At 37.6% G+C, this 19,474-nt stretch overlaps 1 protein-coding gene across 2 annotated transcripts in view; it reads right to left on the minus strand.

Moving 5' to 3' along the window:
- Positions 1-3,933: 3,933 nt before the first annotated feature.
- gpr158a (G protein-coupled receptor 158a) overlaps positions 3,934-19,474 on the minus strand; it is a 113,656-nt gene continuing 98,115 nt past the window's right edge. Inside the window, 6 exon segments of one of the 2 annotated variants that reach the window (NM_001440739.1) lie at positions 3,934-11,707; positions 12,104-12,187; positions 12,341-12,487; positions 12,566-12,671; positions 16,898-17,036; positions 18,472-18,710. In NM_001440739.1, coding sequence (NP_001427668.1) covers positions 9,794-11,707; positions 12,104-12,187; positions 12,341-12,487; positions 12,566-12,671; positions 16,898-17,036; positions 18,472-18,710 — 2,629 coding nt within the window. In that variant the 3' untranslated portion in view covers positions 3,934-9,793. 2 annotated transcript variants of the gene reach the window in all.

Genomic DNA, 19,474 nt, shown 5'->3' on the forward strand with positions numbered 1-19,474 from the left:
GTCAGAATCGAACCTGTGTCTCCCACTCAACCTCTCTGGAGCACGCAGGTTATCATTTCTGACATCCCTAGATTTAAATTTCATATAGAGAAAGTAAGACACTACTCATAATATATAACACATGAAACATTTATGAATTATGAAATTACCTCTACAGTCACCCTTTAGACGTGTGTGATATGTGTTAGATGTGATATGTGATAAGCCAATCTGAAACAACATTCTTCTCCATTTATGCCGGTGTAGAGAGAAGCTAGTCTCACTGTATTGATTGGCTGTTCGTTCCACTGACAGAGTGCTCTTGAAAAGAGAAATCAATGCTGAAGTGATTTGTTTATACTCTTTCAGTATGCTTTTACCTTACATTACAGCTCATCGAGACTCGCAATCCAAAGAGTTCACAACGCCCATAGGTCATTAAACCTTTGGTGCTGAAGGATGGATGAAGCTTAGGTTGTAGAGCTTCTCATCGAAGGTGAGAAGAAATGCTTCAGTTACCGAATAGACTTTCAATTTGTTTGTAATTATTCGCAGATTAAGCTTTTGTAGTATTAGTTTTTTAGCTCTCATAAATTTAGGACTTAATTTTCTAAATAATTCTAAAGATTCCGAGAGGCCAGACTGCCTTACTACAGGTCAAAGTTTACCCATATTTCCATTTAAATATGTACAGTACATATTGAAGAAGAAAACTTACAGTAATTCAACAAACTGTATTTTTGTTTTTTTTGTTTTTTTAAAGTGTGTAGCACATCCCCAGAAGCCACCTTGGCTAACTACAAGTGAGATTTATTAATATTTTCATTCATTTAATTGTACGGGACACAAACATTAAAGAGAAATAATTACAGTAAATCACCCAACTGTAATGAAATGTCTTTAAAGGGTGTAGTACATTCACAGAGGCCTCACTCACTTACTACAGGTAAGCTTTAAACCTTATTTTCATTCATATCTGTACAGTACAAAAATATTGAAGAAAATTATTTACAGCACATCACCCTACTGTAATTTTATGATAACAAAGGTTGTAGTACATTCAGAGAGGCCAGAATAACTTACTACAGGTGAGATTTTACTCTTATGTTCAGTTCAATGTTTACAGCACACAAATATTGAAGTAAAACATTTACAGTAAATCACCCTACTGTAATTTTATGACTTTAAAGAGTGTACTACATTCATATAGGCTAGACTGACTCACTACAGGAGAAATTTTACCCATATTTTTATTCATATTATTTCAGTACACAAATTAATTTAAATAACATGTACAGTAAATTATCCTACTGTAATTTCATGATAAAGGTTGTAGTACATTAAAGAGGCCGGAATGACTTACTACAGGGGAGATTTTTCTCATATGTTCAGTCATATGTTCCTTCGATATTTATGTACGGTAAAAATATTTACTGTAAATCACGCTACTGTTATTTGTTGATTTTAAAGGTTGTAGTACAATAACAGAGGCCTCGCTGACTTACTACAGCTGGGGTTTTATCTATGTTTTCATTCATATTACACACATATTAAAGACAAACATTTACAGTAAATCACTTTATGGTAATTTTATGACTTTAAAGGGTGTGGTACATTCCCAGAAGCCAGAATGACTTACTACAGGTGTGATTTTACCCATATTTTCATTCATATTTTTACAGTACACAAATATTGAAGAAAAACATTTACAGTAAATCACCCTACTGTAATTTTAAGATTTTAAAAAGTGTAGTATGTTCGCATAGGCCAGACTGACTTACTATAAGTGAAATTTTACCAATATTTTCATTCATCTTTCTACAATAAACAAATATTAAAAGACAAATATTTACAGTAAATCACCCTACTGTAATTTATGACTTTAAAGCATGTAGTACATCTGTATAGGCCAGATTGATTTACTACAAGTGAGATTTTATCCGCATTTTCATTCATATTTGTACAGTACACAATATTTGTTTAAAAAACATTTACAGTAAATCACCCTACCGTAAATTTATGATTTTAAAGGGTGTAGTACATTCACAGTTTACGCTAGTGCAAGCTTTTAGTAAAACTGGTCCCTAGTTGAACGTTTACTTCAGAACTGGGATCAAGTATTCACATCCATTCATACTGCAGTTGACGGGACTGATCTTCAGCAGCTTGGCTGTTGACAGAAATATGAGGATGAACCTGATATCGTCTTATCCACTTTCCCCACACCGTGCACCAATTGATCTCTGTCAGAAGGACTACAGCATCTCCATAAAAGCTTTTCAAGAGCTGAGCCAAACATGCATATGAATATCCTAAAGTGGTTACAATGTGGAAAGCTTTTAAAGGCTTCCTTTAAGTTTAAAGTAAACAAACCTTGGAGAGAACTAAGACTGGCCAGGACACAAATTTACTTTGAGAATAGGCCGTGACCACTTAGCTGGAGACTTTGTGGCGAGATCAGTCATTATTAATGAAAGCAAAAATGCTGACAGTGTAAAAGCAGTCAAGACATTTTTTTGCAAATGCAACATATTTGAACGGCGGTGAGATGCAATTATCAGGGCTCGGCGTGAAACCATTGTAATAGACTTCCTCAATGTTGTAACAAAAGTCCTAAAAGTTGTGCGAAATGGTTTGGAACTAAAAATGTCAAGGTCAAATCTGATTGGCCTGCTCTCAAGCACCAATGAAAGCTGAGGTGCAAGAGTTTTTCGGGTTGACGTCTCTCTTAATCACTCAGTTACTCACATGAAAAAAGCCAATCATCACGTTTTCAGTTACACCACTAGTGATGGGAAGTTCGGATCATTTTACTGACTCAGATCTTTGAGTCTCGTTCATCTCTTTTTTCGAGTCATTTCGTTTATTTGGTTCAATAAGCCAAAATATTATTAAAATGTTATGAATTGCTTCCAAACACATTTACAACTAGCCCAAAAGGTTGATCACATGACAAATAAGTCATAAATAGATTAATATAAGGAGAAAAAAATAATTAATTATTTACCTGCTTTTTAGCCTATGAAGGTATTGTTGTCTCTTTGCTCAGCTCAAATTTTCATGTCTTCAAATCTCAGTTGCTCGTTTACGTTACACTGACAGTCACATATAATCTTAACCAATGTACACAGTCTGAGCCCATAGGAGCCATGATAATTAGTTCACCTTTCGAGTCTTCTGGTTCTTGAGTCGTTTGTTCATCACTTGACAGAATGACTCAAACCCGAGGACTCGAGAGATAAACGGATCAATTCTCTTTCCGGCTCTAAATTTGAAAAAGCGTATATGATTGGCCCGTGGTGAACGAACGAGTCAAACCCGATAGAGGACTCGAGAGGTGAACGGATCAATTCTCTTTCTGGCTCTAAATGCATATGATTGGCCCGTGGTGAACAAATGACTCAGACCCGATAGAGGACTCGAGAGGTCAACGGATCAATTCTCTTTACGGCTTTAAATGCATATGATTCTAATCACTCCCTGAGAGGACTCATAGTTCCTGAGTCATATTGAAGATTTGTTCAAAAGAAACGAATCGTTCAAGAACGACCTATCACTGTACACCAATTTCCAGACACACCAATCATCATCACTGGTTGGTTGTGTACCACTCCTGCCCCGAACACACACACTCTAAACTGCTTCAGTGTTCTCAATTATAGTAATGCACATTTTATTGTCAGTAATGGTAACGACGTTGTAACAGGGGAAACAGTCATTCGTTTCATTACTCGTTACTTAAAATAGTATCTCTGTTAGTAATGGCATTTATTTATTGTGCTGTTATTGCCATCACTGCTCATATAGATTTGGAAAAGTAATAAAAATAATAATAATAAATGAATTCATAATTTCCTGTGAACCACACACAAAAAAAAATAATAATAAATCTGTAAATTAAAGAAAGCAATTCATTTCGAATTCATTATGTCAACACACAATAGCTTTTTTTTTGTAGAAATATTTATTGCAGAGGAGGTATTTTTTATGTACATGCTATCACAATATTACACAATATAAATCTACCAAATATCTCCATATGTGTATGCTATAAGCTTGTCATAGAGCATTTGATATAACAAGCACATAATACAGTGGGTAGGGTACAGTTTCACTCACTATACAACTCGTAACAGTCCAATAAAGATCAAAGATTATTATCATTTTTTTTTAAAGTTCTATCAAGGGCAGTGAAACATCAGTCTTACTAATTTCTCATTATCATGCAGAAGCAACGAGAGTTAGAGCTAAGACAATACCGCGTTAAGTAGTAGGAGTGTCCCCCCCAACACGCGACAGTGGTGGGACACGCGTGGGGCTCAAGTAAACGAGCTAAATAACCAAAAATCAATCATAAATAGATAAATAATCACTTCTGTAAACTTCAAAAAACTAAACATTGCACTAAGACAATGTAATAGGCAAGGTTACCATTAACATTAACAGGTCATGAGTTGAGTGCTTACATCGTACTACATAGAGATCAACCGAGGACCCGCAGATGAGTAAAACTTGTAAACTAGAGGGATGCACTACGATACAACAACCATTCCCAGAAACATTCTCTATGTATAACAAAGTTGGTCAATTTTACACATCCATCTAGGCATACATTAAGAACAGACTCTGGAGAGCGTACTGTTCTCAGCAGAGTGTATGAGATGACCAGACAGTTTCGAAATATAGGTTGCTGAAAGTTCCCTTTAGTGTACAGAGAAATCTATAGCCTGATGAGGATGGCAGAAATCCGGGATTCTAAATCATAAACAGATCTCTGTTCCCAGAAATCTGGGAAGGTGGCGAATAGCTTTTGATTGGTCAATAAAATACTACTTGGGTCATTCCTGCTTTGCTGTATTTTTTTTTTTTTTTTTGTAGGATGTGTTAAACTCACAATGTTAAACAAGGAGATCATGTAAGTTTGATTTCTTTTATTACAGGATGAGAATGAAACGAACGTGAAGTGAATTTCAATTTACTTTTTAAACCGTTTTATATTTAAATATATATTTTAATATCATTTATTTCCTGTGATTTCAAAGATAAATGTTTAGCATTGCTGTTATAGTCACAAAATTCTTTGCTTTGCAAAGCAAAGTTTATAACAGTCAATTATTAAACCTCTGATAGGCTGATGGCCGTGTGGCATTCTGCAGTATCAGCACTCGTACAGCCTCTTCACCCTTGTGTTTTACTCCGCCCACATACAGTGACAGCGGATCAATAAACTCACAACAGTTTGACAATTATTGCAGCTGTTGGACAACATAATGTACTGTTGCTTCTATTTTTGGCAAGAATGTTGTTGTTTAGATTGCAACTATACAGTTTTTTTTTATAAGGATAGTGCCTATTTTTTACATATTTATAATGTCAAGAGATTCAGGCCCTTAGCCTGCCATTGAGCAGAGCAAAGAGAGTTGATATGTTTCCACAAGATGGTGACAGAGACTGCATAATACATTAAAGGAGGAAAAACGTACAGCTTATCAAATCCCTAGAGTCGATGTCTCTCTTTTGTATGTTGTAATGCTGTATTTATACCATAGTAATCTGCTAATGTTTGCTTCGGCTTTTTCTAAGTTAATTATTATGATCTCCCGATTGCAACAGAGAAATAATGGGAAATATCTGTAGACTGATGGCATTTTATGCTGTTCTTAAAATCTTAAAATGCCAAAAAAATTCTGTTTTGTCATCACTTTAGATATAATGCTAGAGAATCATTACAATACTAGCTCTAAAGTGATGTTGGTGAAGTAGCAAAAGTTTGGTTTCTGCTGTTCTGATGTCAGCTGCAGTTGTGAACAAATGGCGGAAGAAAGTAGTTCCTCATGCAATAGGATTTTGAGACTTTCCGTTTGATTTTCTTTTTAATATACATAATAATGCTGTCGAACTGCTGTATAAACGCAATATCACACTCGTAGCAGAGCGATATGGCTGTATATCGTCACTGGTGGGACACTAAGCACACCTCCCACCAGTGACGATATATTGTACTGCTACTCTTGTATGTATATATATACACACACACACACACACACACACACATTTTTTGGGTTTTTGTTAGGTTTTCTGAGCATCAAATTAGCATATCAGAATGATTTCTGAAGGATAATAGCACTGGGGTAATGATGTAAAAAAATCAGCTTTGAATCACACAAATAAATTACATTTTAAAATATATTAAAATAGCAAACGGTTATTTTAAATATATGGAGATCAAATTTAGAGAATGAGCCTCAATTCTTTAATATTTTTAACCATAACATGTAATTATATATTTTCATGTTGTAAATATTACTATTATACTAATAGTATTACTACACTGTAAATTTTGAAGCTGAATCATATTAACCATATGAGTCCATTGAACTTATATATTGTTAACCTAACTTGCGTAACTTATAAAATTAAGTTAGAACACGGTTAACTTACTTTGAATTACAATGGCTAAAAACATATGTTGTCACACTAAGTGATCATGTAATTGTAATACTGAAATATTATATTGTATTATTAAAATATTACTTCTTTTCTGCCGTATAATTGTTCGGAAAAATATAATAATAATAATATAATAATACAAAATAATATAATTTTGATCTCTACTACACATACACACTTATTCATATTTTGTGTTTTCTTTTATATATTTCTCGTTTCTAAATATTGTATGCAGTTTGAAACTGGTATAGTAAAAAAAAACACTTAACAATGTTGGACGGATTTCTGTCCTATCCATTTTCTTTAATTTGAGCAAATATCATGTAATCATTAATAATGTTGATAGATCAGATGACCAGGAAAAAATTCCGCTGAAAGAAATTATGAAAAATCAAAACAAAACTGCAGAGCAGGAATGATCCACCTGTAGTCATGGGAAGATATTTTTCAGAAGTCATATATTTTCCCCACTGTGGAGAGATGGGAGCGTGACATCATCTGATTCTCTCACAGAATGACATATTTAGGTACATTTTTTTTTCTTTTTACCTCTTTGGTACATATAACATATATACATGGTATAACCATTTCTTCTGTATTCTTGCTAATTCATAGTGTGCACATACAAAACACAAGAATCTGTCAATACATTTAAAAACCATTTAGTTACTGTAGGATTGGGTCAACACAGTTTGAAATCGCAATGTCAACATATATATGAATATTTCATAACGAGGCATTGCACTGTACAACAGCTCATGCCTCGTGTTTGGACACCATTACCTTGACATCATTACAGATTACCATTGACCATGTACTGAAAAGGCATTCAAGATATGTTAACATTCCAACAGTAATTTAGATACTTGGTTAAACTCACGTCAGTGGTCTCTGAGAAGGATTCAAAATATTATTTTTAAGAAATCGATACAATTTCCAAAAATTCAATACAGTAGGAACAAGATGTTTTGTTATTTGAAACTCATGTAATCATCATAGAATGTTTAAAGAAACTGAGGCTTGGGTCAGAATTTGATATGAGATATTGGAATTGAAGTGTTCTCATTAGCTATGTTTCCATCCATCTATTCTTATGTAAATTTTGGAATATCTCATACACTGTGAAAATGCTGGGTTCCACACAATCTATTTGTGTTGGGACAACATGATGGAATCAAATTATACTTATTTGTTTTTACAAATTTAAGTGGATTGAACATAAAATTATAAAAAAATGTATAAGTTTTCAGTGTAAAAATGCTCAATGGAAACCGCAAAATGCTCGTACATTTACATTTATGCCCACAACTAAGATAAAATATTTTATAAACTACGATTTAGCAAATGAACTGCACATCCAAAAAAGTCTTCAGTAGACTAATCAGCTGACTGACCACATTTTAAAACATCTGAAATGTTGTTTTTGTCATTGTAAAATCCCTCAGCCAAAGTCTGTCATCAAAGTGGTTCGGTATTATTACTTCACAAAACTGTATCAAAGATCAGTCTCTCAGATCTAAAAGCCACAGCGCATTCATTGTGTTTCATCTTCTAAGATGCAAGCAGTGCATAGAGGCGACCTAGATAGAGAGTTGTTCACGACACCAGATCCCGTCTTCACTTTCGTCCGACAACCTCATCCTCGTGCTCTTCACTACCGTTCGCAACACCACCTCGCTCTCCACTTTCATCTACGGCAGCGCAACCCCCCTGCTCTTCACTTTCATCCGACAACCCCATCCCAATACTCTTCACTACCGTTCGCAACACCACCTGGCTCTTCACTTACATCTGCAACAGTGCACCCCCAATTAAAAAAAAAAAACAAAACAAAACACCACAGTGGCTTTTACTACTGCAGCAAATTCCATTTTTCTTTTTGAAATTTGGCGCCAGTTTTTCAGGAAGTTGTTCTCTTTGATTCATTGCACTGTAAATATGCTGTCCCAACAAAAAATGGATTATATTAACTTAATAAATTTAAGTGGATTAAACATAAAACAATTAAGTTGTCCCTAAAAAAATCTTAAGAATTGTTTTGTTTCAGCAGCAAAATCTTTGTGTGTGTGTGTGTGGATAGAAATGGTGCTTTATTCACAAAAGTTTTATGCGAAATTCCAGTTTTGAGCATAAATCTGATTAGCATATTTGGATGAAAACATAGCTATTGTAAAGACAATAAAAGAAAGACATTCGAGGCAGAAACCTTAATGATTGTGCCCTACGCTGAGAGAAATGAAATCTATGGTCCCGTTAACTGAGCAGTGGGCTTTGTATTTAGTTTTTCCCTAGCGTACCCCATTCAGAAAGCATTTACAATTTCGCAACATTGGTAATAAATAAACTAAACCTCTTTTCTTTTCAAAAATAAGATGCTGATTTTCATCAATAAATATCTGTGACATGGGCTATGACAAAGGTTTCACATCTCTCATTACAAAGTAAGACTGGTACAGGACTTTTTAAATAGGCACATTCAGGATAATATATCAGCAAATTTGGAAGCATTGGAAATGTTTTGTTATTTTACTAGCTTTTTTTTTTATTCTAGTCAAGAAAATTAAAAGGTGTTGCAGATGTGCACATATGATCAGAACGGCATAAAACAGCAAGGCCAAAGAGACAAACAAGGGTAAAAGTGAATGAAGTCATGTCAAGTTTTCGTCTGTCTTTCTAAGTATGCTATTCGCTAAAGTGCTACAGGCTATTTTCCTAGCAGCCGTGTGAAATTCGGCTCACTGTACAAATGTAGTCTCTCTATTACGCTGTCGAGGTGTGAGTTCTTAGATTTATTGGATTTGACCTCTATCTTTGGCAAATATATATTTTATTTACTCAAACCAAACGATGATGTATGAAACAAAAACAAGGAAATGGATCAGGCTTACTCCATGACGCTTCATGCATGGTCCACACCATCCTATGTAACAGGAACTTGAACAATCTTTTTTTGTGGAAGCCACGGTCAAGGAGAGGCTACAGATGCAGCTGTTATGAGAGTTCAAAATGTTAATGAGGATACATGTGGTGAGTATAGGCATCTTGTTTACATTGCACATAAAGAGTTGCATAATTGTAAACTACCGTTTCTATTTAAAAGTTCAACCAATACTTTATAATCTGGAATGCCTGGTGAGTTGTTGCATTTTTTGTATATATATATATATGTGTTTTTTTTTTCTTTAATTTTATTCCAAAAAACACAAAGGGAAAAAAGGTTGAAGAGAAAGGCAGCTTGTGCGACTTCTTGATTTTCTTCTCCAAAACACCACCAATTCTATTAAAGTTCAAATTCCTTGGTGTATTTATGAAAGAAAAAGCACATACAATGGAGGACTAACTAATGGTTCACTCGGGTAAAGTGTCATGCCTTTTTTGTCGATGCTTGATCATCAAAGTCCCATGGACAGACATCTGCCGTTTTAACACCACTAGAATTCGAACTTTTCTGTTTGCCACCGGTGCCCCTGTTGACCTCCTTACTAGTTGCTGCCTCTTCAAAATCCCAAGGACATACGTCTGCTTGTTTGCTTTTTGCTAATGCAACATTTGGGCTTTTTTGTTTTTCCATTGAAACATTTCCCTGACTACTATCAACATCCCATGGACAAACCTCGGCCATTATTTTAGACTGGCTCACGGGTCTTTCTTTTGTCTTGCCAGAGCTGAACTTTGTGTTTGATTTCATTTTGTCCTCATCTGGACCCTTTGTGTTTCCTCTTTCCAACTCTAATAATCTGACAGGGGAATTTCCCTTCTTTATAGCATGGGTCTCCTTTGATTTAGGAACCTGAGAAGAACAAGGGGTCTTTTCAGAGGTGGGACTTGACATAGTCTCAAAGTCCCATGGACACACGTCTGCTTTAGAGGGCGGCTGCAGTGAGCTGCCTGTGGATTTAGTAGGTTCAGAGAGAATGCTCTTTGCTTTGACCTCTGTAGGCGTAGTACCCTTGCCCTTGACTTCAGTAGGAGAGGAGCTTTTTTTGCCTTTGATCTCAGTTGGTGTGGTGCCCTTTTTTGGTCTGCTCTGATCAGGGGAGCGAGGGGAGTCCTTTGGCTTGCTTGATACTTCCTCAAAGTCCCATGGACAGACGTCTGCTTTTAAAACCTTGGCAACCTCTCTGGAAGCCTGTTGTTGAGACATGGCAGACTTAGTATTAGAGTGAGGTTTTAGCCCTGTTGGCTGACCATGATCCTCGTTTCCTTCCTCCCACGGACATATGTCTGCTCTATCTGCAGCTTTCTTGTTTGGATGCCTGGCCGCAGAAGGTGACTGCTCTGCGCCTTTTTGCTTTTGCTGTTGTGACTTTGTCGTCTTGCTGCTACCTCCACGAACTGTGTTTGTTTGCTCAGGAGCAATAGACACATGTTTCTGGACTTTATTTTCGGAGGGAGTTGGCAAATCCTCCACTTCCCAAGGGCACACCTCTGAGAGGTCATACAGGTCTTTCCCCTTGGCTGTTTCTGAGCAAATGGAGGGCTGGCTTCCGCTCATCTGTGGCTTCATTATACCCGTTTTAGCTGCTGTCTGCTTGTACTCCACTGATTGACTGACAATCATCTTCGGATAACCTTCTTTTTCGTCAGCTTCAGCTGAGGTCTTGCCCTCACTGTTCTTTTGATTGGCTTTCTTTGTTGAATCCTCTACACCCTGGGCCTTTCCTGTTAGACCAAGAGTTTTCTCTTTGGCACTGGCAATGACGCTTAAGGATTTCTGCAGCATGGATGTTCTGGGGTGAATAGGTTTCTTATCAGCTGTCAGATTGTGAGCGCTGGCTGACTTGCACACCAAGGGAACCGACTCTGTTGACTCACTGGCTACATCAATCTTTTCAGATGACTTTTTGACCAGCTTTTTTCCCATTAGGGTTTCGAGAAGAGAGCCCTCTGTGGTTGTGACTTCCATCTTGTCAGTTGCCGAACTGCTGGAATCTTCACTGTGGTCTCGAACATGGTCGTAACTGCTGTGGGACTTTTTAAGGGAGAAAACTTTGCTCTTTAAGGATTCATCTTTGGCAGGCTTAACAGAGTGTGAGGGGTCAAAAGGATTCTTTCTCAGAACACAGATGCTGTTATGGTTGCTCCCGTGTTCACCTTGGTCTTTGTCATCCCGGCTACACTGGCGTCCCATTGTCTCTGGGATCTCAGTGATGCGTCGCATGAGGGAGCGCCCTAGGCCCTTTTTGGAGCTGCGCTTCTTCTGCAGGTGAGGATTGTTAGCCAGCATCTTTTTCCTCTTGTAAATCTCCAGTTGAGAGTAGAGTTTCTTCAGCTCTTCCTGTGGATTTGGAGACAAGACGTGCAATTAACTCACAAGGTGTGTCTAGATGTAGAAGTGTAGAAATGGAATGATTGTAGTTACAGTGAAGCAGACGCTCTATTGCACAGAAAACATGCAGAACTAGTCTTTATATGCAACTACAGACAGTGCCTCGAAGACGTAAGACCAAACCAACATGCTGTTTTATAGACAGGACAGTCTGGGACGGTGTCAAAAAACGAATATTTTGTGTTTTATTGTTAGGTCTGAAACAGTCTCTGAAGAAGTATTTAGTACAGAATCAACAAACGTTAGACCAAGAGCAGAACTTTATCCCATTAGCAAAATGCCCAAAATTTGTCTTCAGTGAGAGACTTCTTCAGCTCTAACAAACAAACAAGAACCTCTGCTCACGTTGGTACGTTTTTCCCAGAGACTGTCGCAAGACCTTACGCCACAGCCATTAATAGAACTTAGCTGGCCCATTTCCTCTGGTGTCTGCAATAAAAAACTGCCATGGCTCAGTATGTTTGTCAGTTATAGGACAACGGGTCAAAAGATATTTACAGATTATGAAATTTCAGGTAATTACCAAGGCAGGATAGAGTCAAGGGGAAAAGGAAATGGGAATGAAGAGAGTAAGGCACCTACCCGGATATCCTCTGGGTCCAGACTGTGCTCACTCCAAGCAGATGTGATACTGCTATTCAGGTATGACCCAGACCGCCCCATGTCCAATTCATCTTCGTAAGCTTCTGTAGCAATGTCATCCCTTAGATGTGTGCCCGCAAACAAGAACTGTGAGAAGGATCAGGAATAAGATGAGTAAAGTTTCATCAAGTTTCTCAACAAACTAAATCTGATTAGTAGATTTACCTTTGGCACAAGCAGCAACCCCAAAGTGACAGTCACCGTTAAGTGTGTATGAGCAAAGAATAGCATTAGCATCCAGTCTGGGTGCAATTCAGGAGCAAGTGTGAACCTGTGAATGGATTTAAAGAACAAATGATCTTATACAATTTATTATTTATATGACCAATCACCACCTGCATGAAAAACAAAACTATGGTAAATTATTGTAATTATTATAGTGTTTTTAAACCCTAAAAAAGTAAAATGTATTATGCTGTATATGTTTACAGCAAAATAAGATATATACTGTATTATAATAAAATGAACCTTATAGTTATTTAAAACTGCAGTGTATTGGTAATTTGTTTATATTATAATATATTTATATAATATATATAATTATATAATAGTTGTTATATTACCACAGCAACTATAGAATAAACAGTATAATTAATGTTTTATTATAGCATGGTTCAAAAAAACCAATGAATCCCACATGAACATGGGGAGAACATGCAAACTCCACATAGAAATGACAACTGGCCCAGCCGGAAATCGAACCATTGACTTGTCGGCTGCACAGCCATGATGCGAATCTCTCGTTCCCCCACATCCCAAACTTGCTCTTTTGGATTGAGATCTGGTGACTGTGGAGGCCATTTGAATACAATAAACTCATTGTCATGTTCAAGAAACCAGTCTGAGGTAATTTGCGCTTTACGACATGGCACGTTATCCTGCTGGAAGTAGCCATCAGAAGATGGATACAATGTGGTCATAAAGGCATGGACATGGCCAACAACATTACTCAGGTAGGCTGTGCCATTAACACAATGCTCAATTGGTACTAATGAGCCTGAAGTGTGCCATGAAAACATCCCCCATACCATACCACCACCACCAGCACCCTGAACGGTTTATACAAGGCAGGGTGGATGTATGATTTCATGTTGTTGACACCAAAATCTGACCCTACCATCTGAATGTCGCAGCAGAAATCGAGACCCGACAACGTTTTTCCAAGCTTCTATTGTCCAATTTTGTTAAGCCTGTGTGAATTGTAGCCTCAGTTTCCTGTTCTTAGCTGACAGAAGTGGCACCCGGTTGGGTCTTCTGCTGCTGTAGCCCATCCGCCTCAAGGTTGGACGTTTTGTGCTTTCAGAGATGCTCTTCTGAAGACCTCAGTTGTGACGAGTGGATATTTGAGTTACTGTAGCATTTTTATCGAATCAGTCTGGCCATTCTTCTCTGCCCTCTGGCATCAACAAGGCATTTGCACCCACAGATCTGCCACTTTTTTTTGGAACATTCTCTGTAAACCTTAGAGATGGCTGTTTGTGAAAATCCCAGTAGATCGGCAGTTTTTGAAATACTCAGACCAGCATGTCTGGCACCAACAACCATGCAACATTCAAAGTCACTTAAATCCCCTTTCTTCCCCATTCTGATACTCGGTTTGAACTGCAGCCAATCGTCTTGATCATGTTTACATGCCTAAATGCATTGAGTTGCTGCCATGTGATTGGCTGATTAGAAATTTGCGTTATCGAGCAGTTACACAATAAAGTACACAATAAAGTACACAACATAAGTACACAATAAAGTGGCCATTGAGTGTACTTTTGAATGCATGCTGTGTTTATTTGTGCTTAAACTTTTTTTTTCTTCTGCAGGGTTATCTGTGCTGGCCTGCTGGGAGTCTGTCTTCTCTGGACTAAGTTTGCAGCTCTGTTGCTTCCAGCTCTTTTAATGCGATTGGAAGTTGACTGTCCTTTTGAGATGACAGATGCACAACTGCACTGAATTGCCTGGACATGTCCGTACACACAGACCTTTTTAAAGTTTCCCTCTTGCTGTTGTTACATCACCTTCTGAGATTGCTGAGGTAAACTAGAAAGTCCCTGTGTATGCTGAAAACACAGGCTGCCACGATGCACTAATTACTTTTTTTTTATGATGAAAGGACATGTGTGCTGTTACACCAAAATGCAGATACTTAACTAACATATCCCATGGCTCTATACTACGATTAATTACTGTAGGAACAGTGGAGAGAGCAAAAGGCGATGCAGCACTTCTAAAAACCACATGCCCTCTCTTTGAAGTCAACGGCCTTTATCTTGTGTAAGAGTTCAAGCTAAGTCCCTGCCTGAATGAGTGCCTCATTACTGCTGAAGTTATTCACACGCTCAACAGCCCTAAACTTTAAAAGGCAGTACTGCTCCATCAGGCTACAGTGCATGAGCTTCCTCAAAAATGTATTCAAAATGAGCATAAGTAGTAAAAACAGATCAAATTGTCCAAACAGCCATGAGAGAATAACCACGAGGAGGCTGACAGCATAAGCAGTAATATCAATAGAAATCTGACCAATCAGAGGTGCTTTAAACATACAATGACTGTTTCAGATGTGGCTGATCAGACACATAATCATTTTGCTTTCTTAATAATACACCATCAACCTCCTCTCCACCCAGAAAAGAATGGATGGTGAGTGAGTATTTCAATTCCAAGGTTTATACGTTTATATATGTTTAAGAAGAGTGTCGGAGGAGGGAAAAAGGGAAGGTCCGTAAAAAATTTGCATAATAAAGGGAGTGTCGGTTTAGGCATGCGCTGATTTTTAAGTGAAAACAAACACACAGACACAAAGGAGAAAGACTGTGTTTACATGGACATCAGTAATCGAATTATTTTCCAAATTATTAAATGGTGGACTTTAACTGCAGTTTGGCACTTTCATTCAGGAATTTCATTCATGCCCCTCTTGACAAATGAGATATTTAATTCGAGGAACTGCTGTAAGCGTGTATTTTTTTATGCAATGTTTGTTACCGCACGGCGAATGAGATAAAAAAAACACACCGCATTTCTTGGTAAATTAGATGCACTCGGTAGGTAGCGTCAGAAAGCCGTGTGTGTTATTCCTGTCACAAAATGCAGTGAAAATCCTCCACGACGGTAAGTTTGATGGTGGTGCTTACATGTTTACACTCAGAGAGCATCTTTCAGTCTATAATATTGTAGTGATATTAACGTACTGTAAACTTTATTAACTTAAAAATCATTTGACAAAGGTCTGTCTTTAAACACTGAAAGAGTACTGGTGATGATATGAACTAACATTACCTCTGAATAAACAAAAAAACAAAAATCACTGATCACTAACTTACCAAATCTGTAGAGACAGGACAATCAACACCAACTGGAGCTGCGTCTTTATTAATAGGAGACGAGAGGCAAATCTGAATTTTACCATTTCCAGATGAGAAAAGCTCTCGGGTAAAAAATGTTCCTTAGACACACGTTTTTCTGTCGAGCGTCGCATCCACTGTAAGTCCAGCTGCACTCTCATAGTGGGAAAATGAAAACAAAACCTTCACTGCAGCAACTTTTAAAAGCAACACTGACGAACCGTTGTTCTCCTGTTTGGGAAAACAACTTGGCATCTCTCTGTCATCTGAACACTGTAACAGGTTAAAACAGTATCCGAAGCTATCATGCAAATTAATGAAGTTGCACCGCATAAACAATAGAGCACGCTGATTGGTTTAAACCAAGTCTTATGAATGAATGCAGCACACTCGGAGCTGTCATACAGTACTCCCAAGTACAGACGTCCAGTCTGCACGCTGGAATACACGCTAAGATCTCATGGCCTTGACACAGCTTCAAAAGTTGCTCGAAATAACGAAATAACGCAAAAACAACCAATTTTCACTTTTTAGTGAAATATATGTGTACTAATAGTGTTTTTAGCAGTGTGGGACACATATACGACTGTCAACAGCTCAAAATAATGTGTTTCGTGACCCTTTAAGACTTATGCTTATTCTCTTTTCATGTGTAATCAGGTGTTTTGCAACAAGCCTCTTGCTTATGTTTTGAAATTATGGTTTTAATACTCCTGCAATCAATGTTTACCTCTACCACAGCTACACCAGATCGTAGATGGTTCATGTTGGATGTCCCTGCAAAGCTAATTTGGTGGACTGAAAGATTGTTTACATTTTATTTAAATACGTTGCAAGATATTAACATTTTAAGAAACTTAAAACATTTGTGTATCAGCTTACACCCAGAATGCTTCGGAAAAAAGACCCATAAAACTTCCTATGGGAAAATAACTTTTTTATGGGTAAACTGTAGCTATACTGACTTAAGGAAACATTTTTTTGAAAATAGGCTCAGTTTACAATTCCCCTAGAGTTAAAAAAAAAAAAAGTTGATATCGGGGTCTGGCAGAAGCACTTTTAGCCTAGCTTAGCTTAGCATAAATCATTGAAACAGATTAGACCATAAGCATCTCACTCAAAAATGACCAGGAGCAATTTGTTTTTAGCTTCGGTTACTCACCTTAAAATGTGGAATATGGCCGAGAGGATGAGCTCATTGTGAACTGCGATGGCCATGTAGCGTGGTTCGTGATATGCCGATGGGACGGTCCTCACCGCAAAGCAAAGATATACACCCCAAAGAAGAAACAGGAACTCAGCTGTTTGAGAAAAGTGGTAGAGTTAAAACACACTTAACTAGTTCTTGGGACCAACCAATTCCCAAATCTAATGTGGCTGTCAAAACCATTCTGTTACAACCTAATATAGCGAGATTGAAATACTTGAATGACAGAGTTGAAAAAAACATGCAATATAGCCATTTAGATTGCTTGTATTCTCTGGACGCCGCTTGACAGACAATTGCAAATAAAGCTGTGGAAGGTATAGTCGAAAGTTTTACAGTGCCCCATCCCCAGCTGGCACATTCTATCCAATGTTAAGCAGTTAGCTGGCCTGACATCAATAAGCGTGTTCCCCCCAGTAAAAATCTGTCATCATCAATGTGACATTACACTGGTCCAGGTGTGAGATTGGGCACGTTCCAATCTGTCATGCCTGAAGAAAAGACATCAGGATAAACCTTTGTGCTGAATTTGATTTGTCATGGCTGGGCTGATGCTTCCTGTGAGCTCCGCTATGTTTTAGTAATTAGTGCCAAGGCAGCCTTGATTCACCTCTTCTTTGGCTTGTTTTAAATGAACACTATAACCTGTAAAGATTTACCACAGTGGATATGTCTGGCATACTATTATGCTGCAATAATGCACAATTAATAAAATGGTGTATGAGTCAAAATATAAAGTTGAAGTCCTCCTGAATTATTAGCCCCCCCTGTATATGTGTTTCCCGAATTTCTGTTTAATGGAAAACAATGAATATCAACACATTTCTAAACATAATAGTTTTAATAACTCATCTTTAAAAACTTATATAAAAGTTATAAAATAAGATATATAAAATATTGCTTAATATTATTGTCTAATAAAATTACCTTAAAATGGTTTAAAAAATCAAAACTGCTGTTATCCTAGCTGAAATAAAACAAATAAAAACCCAAAAAGTTAAGGTAACTCAGACCATTTGAGGAAACCGATTGCAACAAACCATTTAAGTTCAAAAACTAATCCTAATGAGTACTGTCAACTTAATCCATTGAGTCAACCAAGCAATTTAAGCACAGTAAAACCCAATAAATAAAGAGAACTCAAACCAACTGAGTACTGTAAACCCCAATAAGTTGAGGCAACTCAAACCGTTTGAGGAAACTGATTGCAACACACCATTTGAGTTAAAGAAATAATCTAAATGAGTACTGTGAACTTACACCATTTAAGTTGAATTAATAAGGTATTTAATTAACTCATTACCTTTAACACTGAGTCTTTTCAAATGAGTAGAATTATCTTCCAGTAAATTTTGAGTTAACTACACTCATTTCATTTGATGAAGTTGACTGTTGGGTTTTACAGTGCAGTGTTCATTTCAGTGGATTTCAACCACACTGGATGACTCTGCTAGTAATGTATTCCATCTGGTGTTCATTAAAATGCCTAATAGTTATAAAGCAAGCTCTTAGGTAACACATTCACTTACCCACAGCAATCATGTAGTCCCAGCGGTCCAGCAGACACATGCTGAACTGCAGTCCGTCAGTGGTGAAGCCCACACTGATGAGAGCGAGGTGCCTGTTTGGATTCTGACAAACAGCGGAGGTCCAGGCTATTGCGAACCATAACACGATCAACAGGATGATACACAGTAGACGCAACACTCTCCAGCTGGTCATGTAAGGGATCCGCTGGGCTGTACGTGACAGGAACACCTTGAGGACCCTGAAAAACAGCATCAACAACCGTTGTTTCATTATCACCTCTGTACTGCAGCTAATGTGGGAAAATGAAAACCCCAAAATGATTTTCATTGTTTACTCATGTGAAAAAGTTCACAAAAGAAGATATTCTGAAGAATGTTGGAAAAAAGCAGCCATTGACATTTATACTACAGGAACAAAATTACTATGTAAGCTAATGGCTGTTTATTTTTCCAACATTCTTCAGTATATCTTCCTTCGAGCTTAATGATTTTGATGATCTCAAATTACCCAGGGATGTTTTCTCATTTGCTCTTCTTGTAAATCAACCAGAGGCCAATGTGTACATTTCTGCATATGCCCTTCATACTCACCTCCATGAGCTGTCTTGTAATGCATAGTTGGCTTGTTATCAATTGACCAAGTTGAAAAAACCACCTTCCCAACCGATAGTTGCATTTTACCTTTTTTTCTGAAACCATCCGTCGCCAGACTCAAACCCTTGGTTTGACCCTCGGTTTCGCATTAAAGTCTGATATCATTAATGCTGAGCTACCAAGCAAACCAGTCACCAGCGTCTATACAGAGGCTAGCACTGCCTCATAGCGTACATTTTTTCTGGTCGCCCACTGAAGCTAAGCAGGGCTGCGCCCGGTCAGTATCTAGATGGGAGACCAAATGGGAAAGCTAGGTTGCGACTGGAAGTGGTAGTGAGACCAGCAGGGGGCACTCAATCTGTGCTCTGTGTGGGTCCTAACGCCCCAATATAGTGAAGGGGACACCATC

This window comes from Danio rerio, chromosome 24 (genome assembly GCF_052040795.2).
Source record: "Danio rerio strain M-AB ecotype USA chromosome 24, GRCz13ab, whole genome shotgun sequence".
Taxonomy (NCBI): domain Eukaryota; kingdom Metazoa; phylum Chordata; class Actinopteri; order Cypriniformes; family Danionidae; genus Danio; species Danio rerio.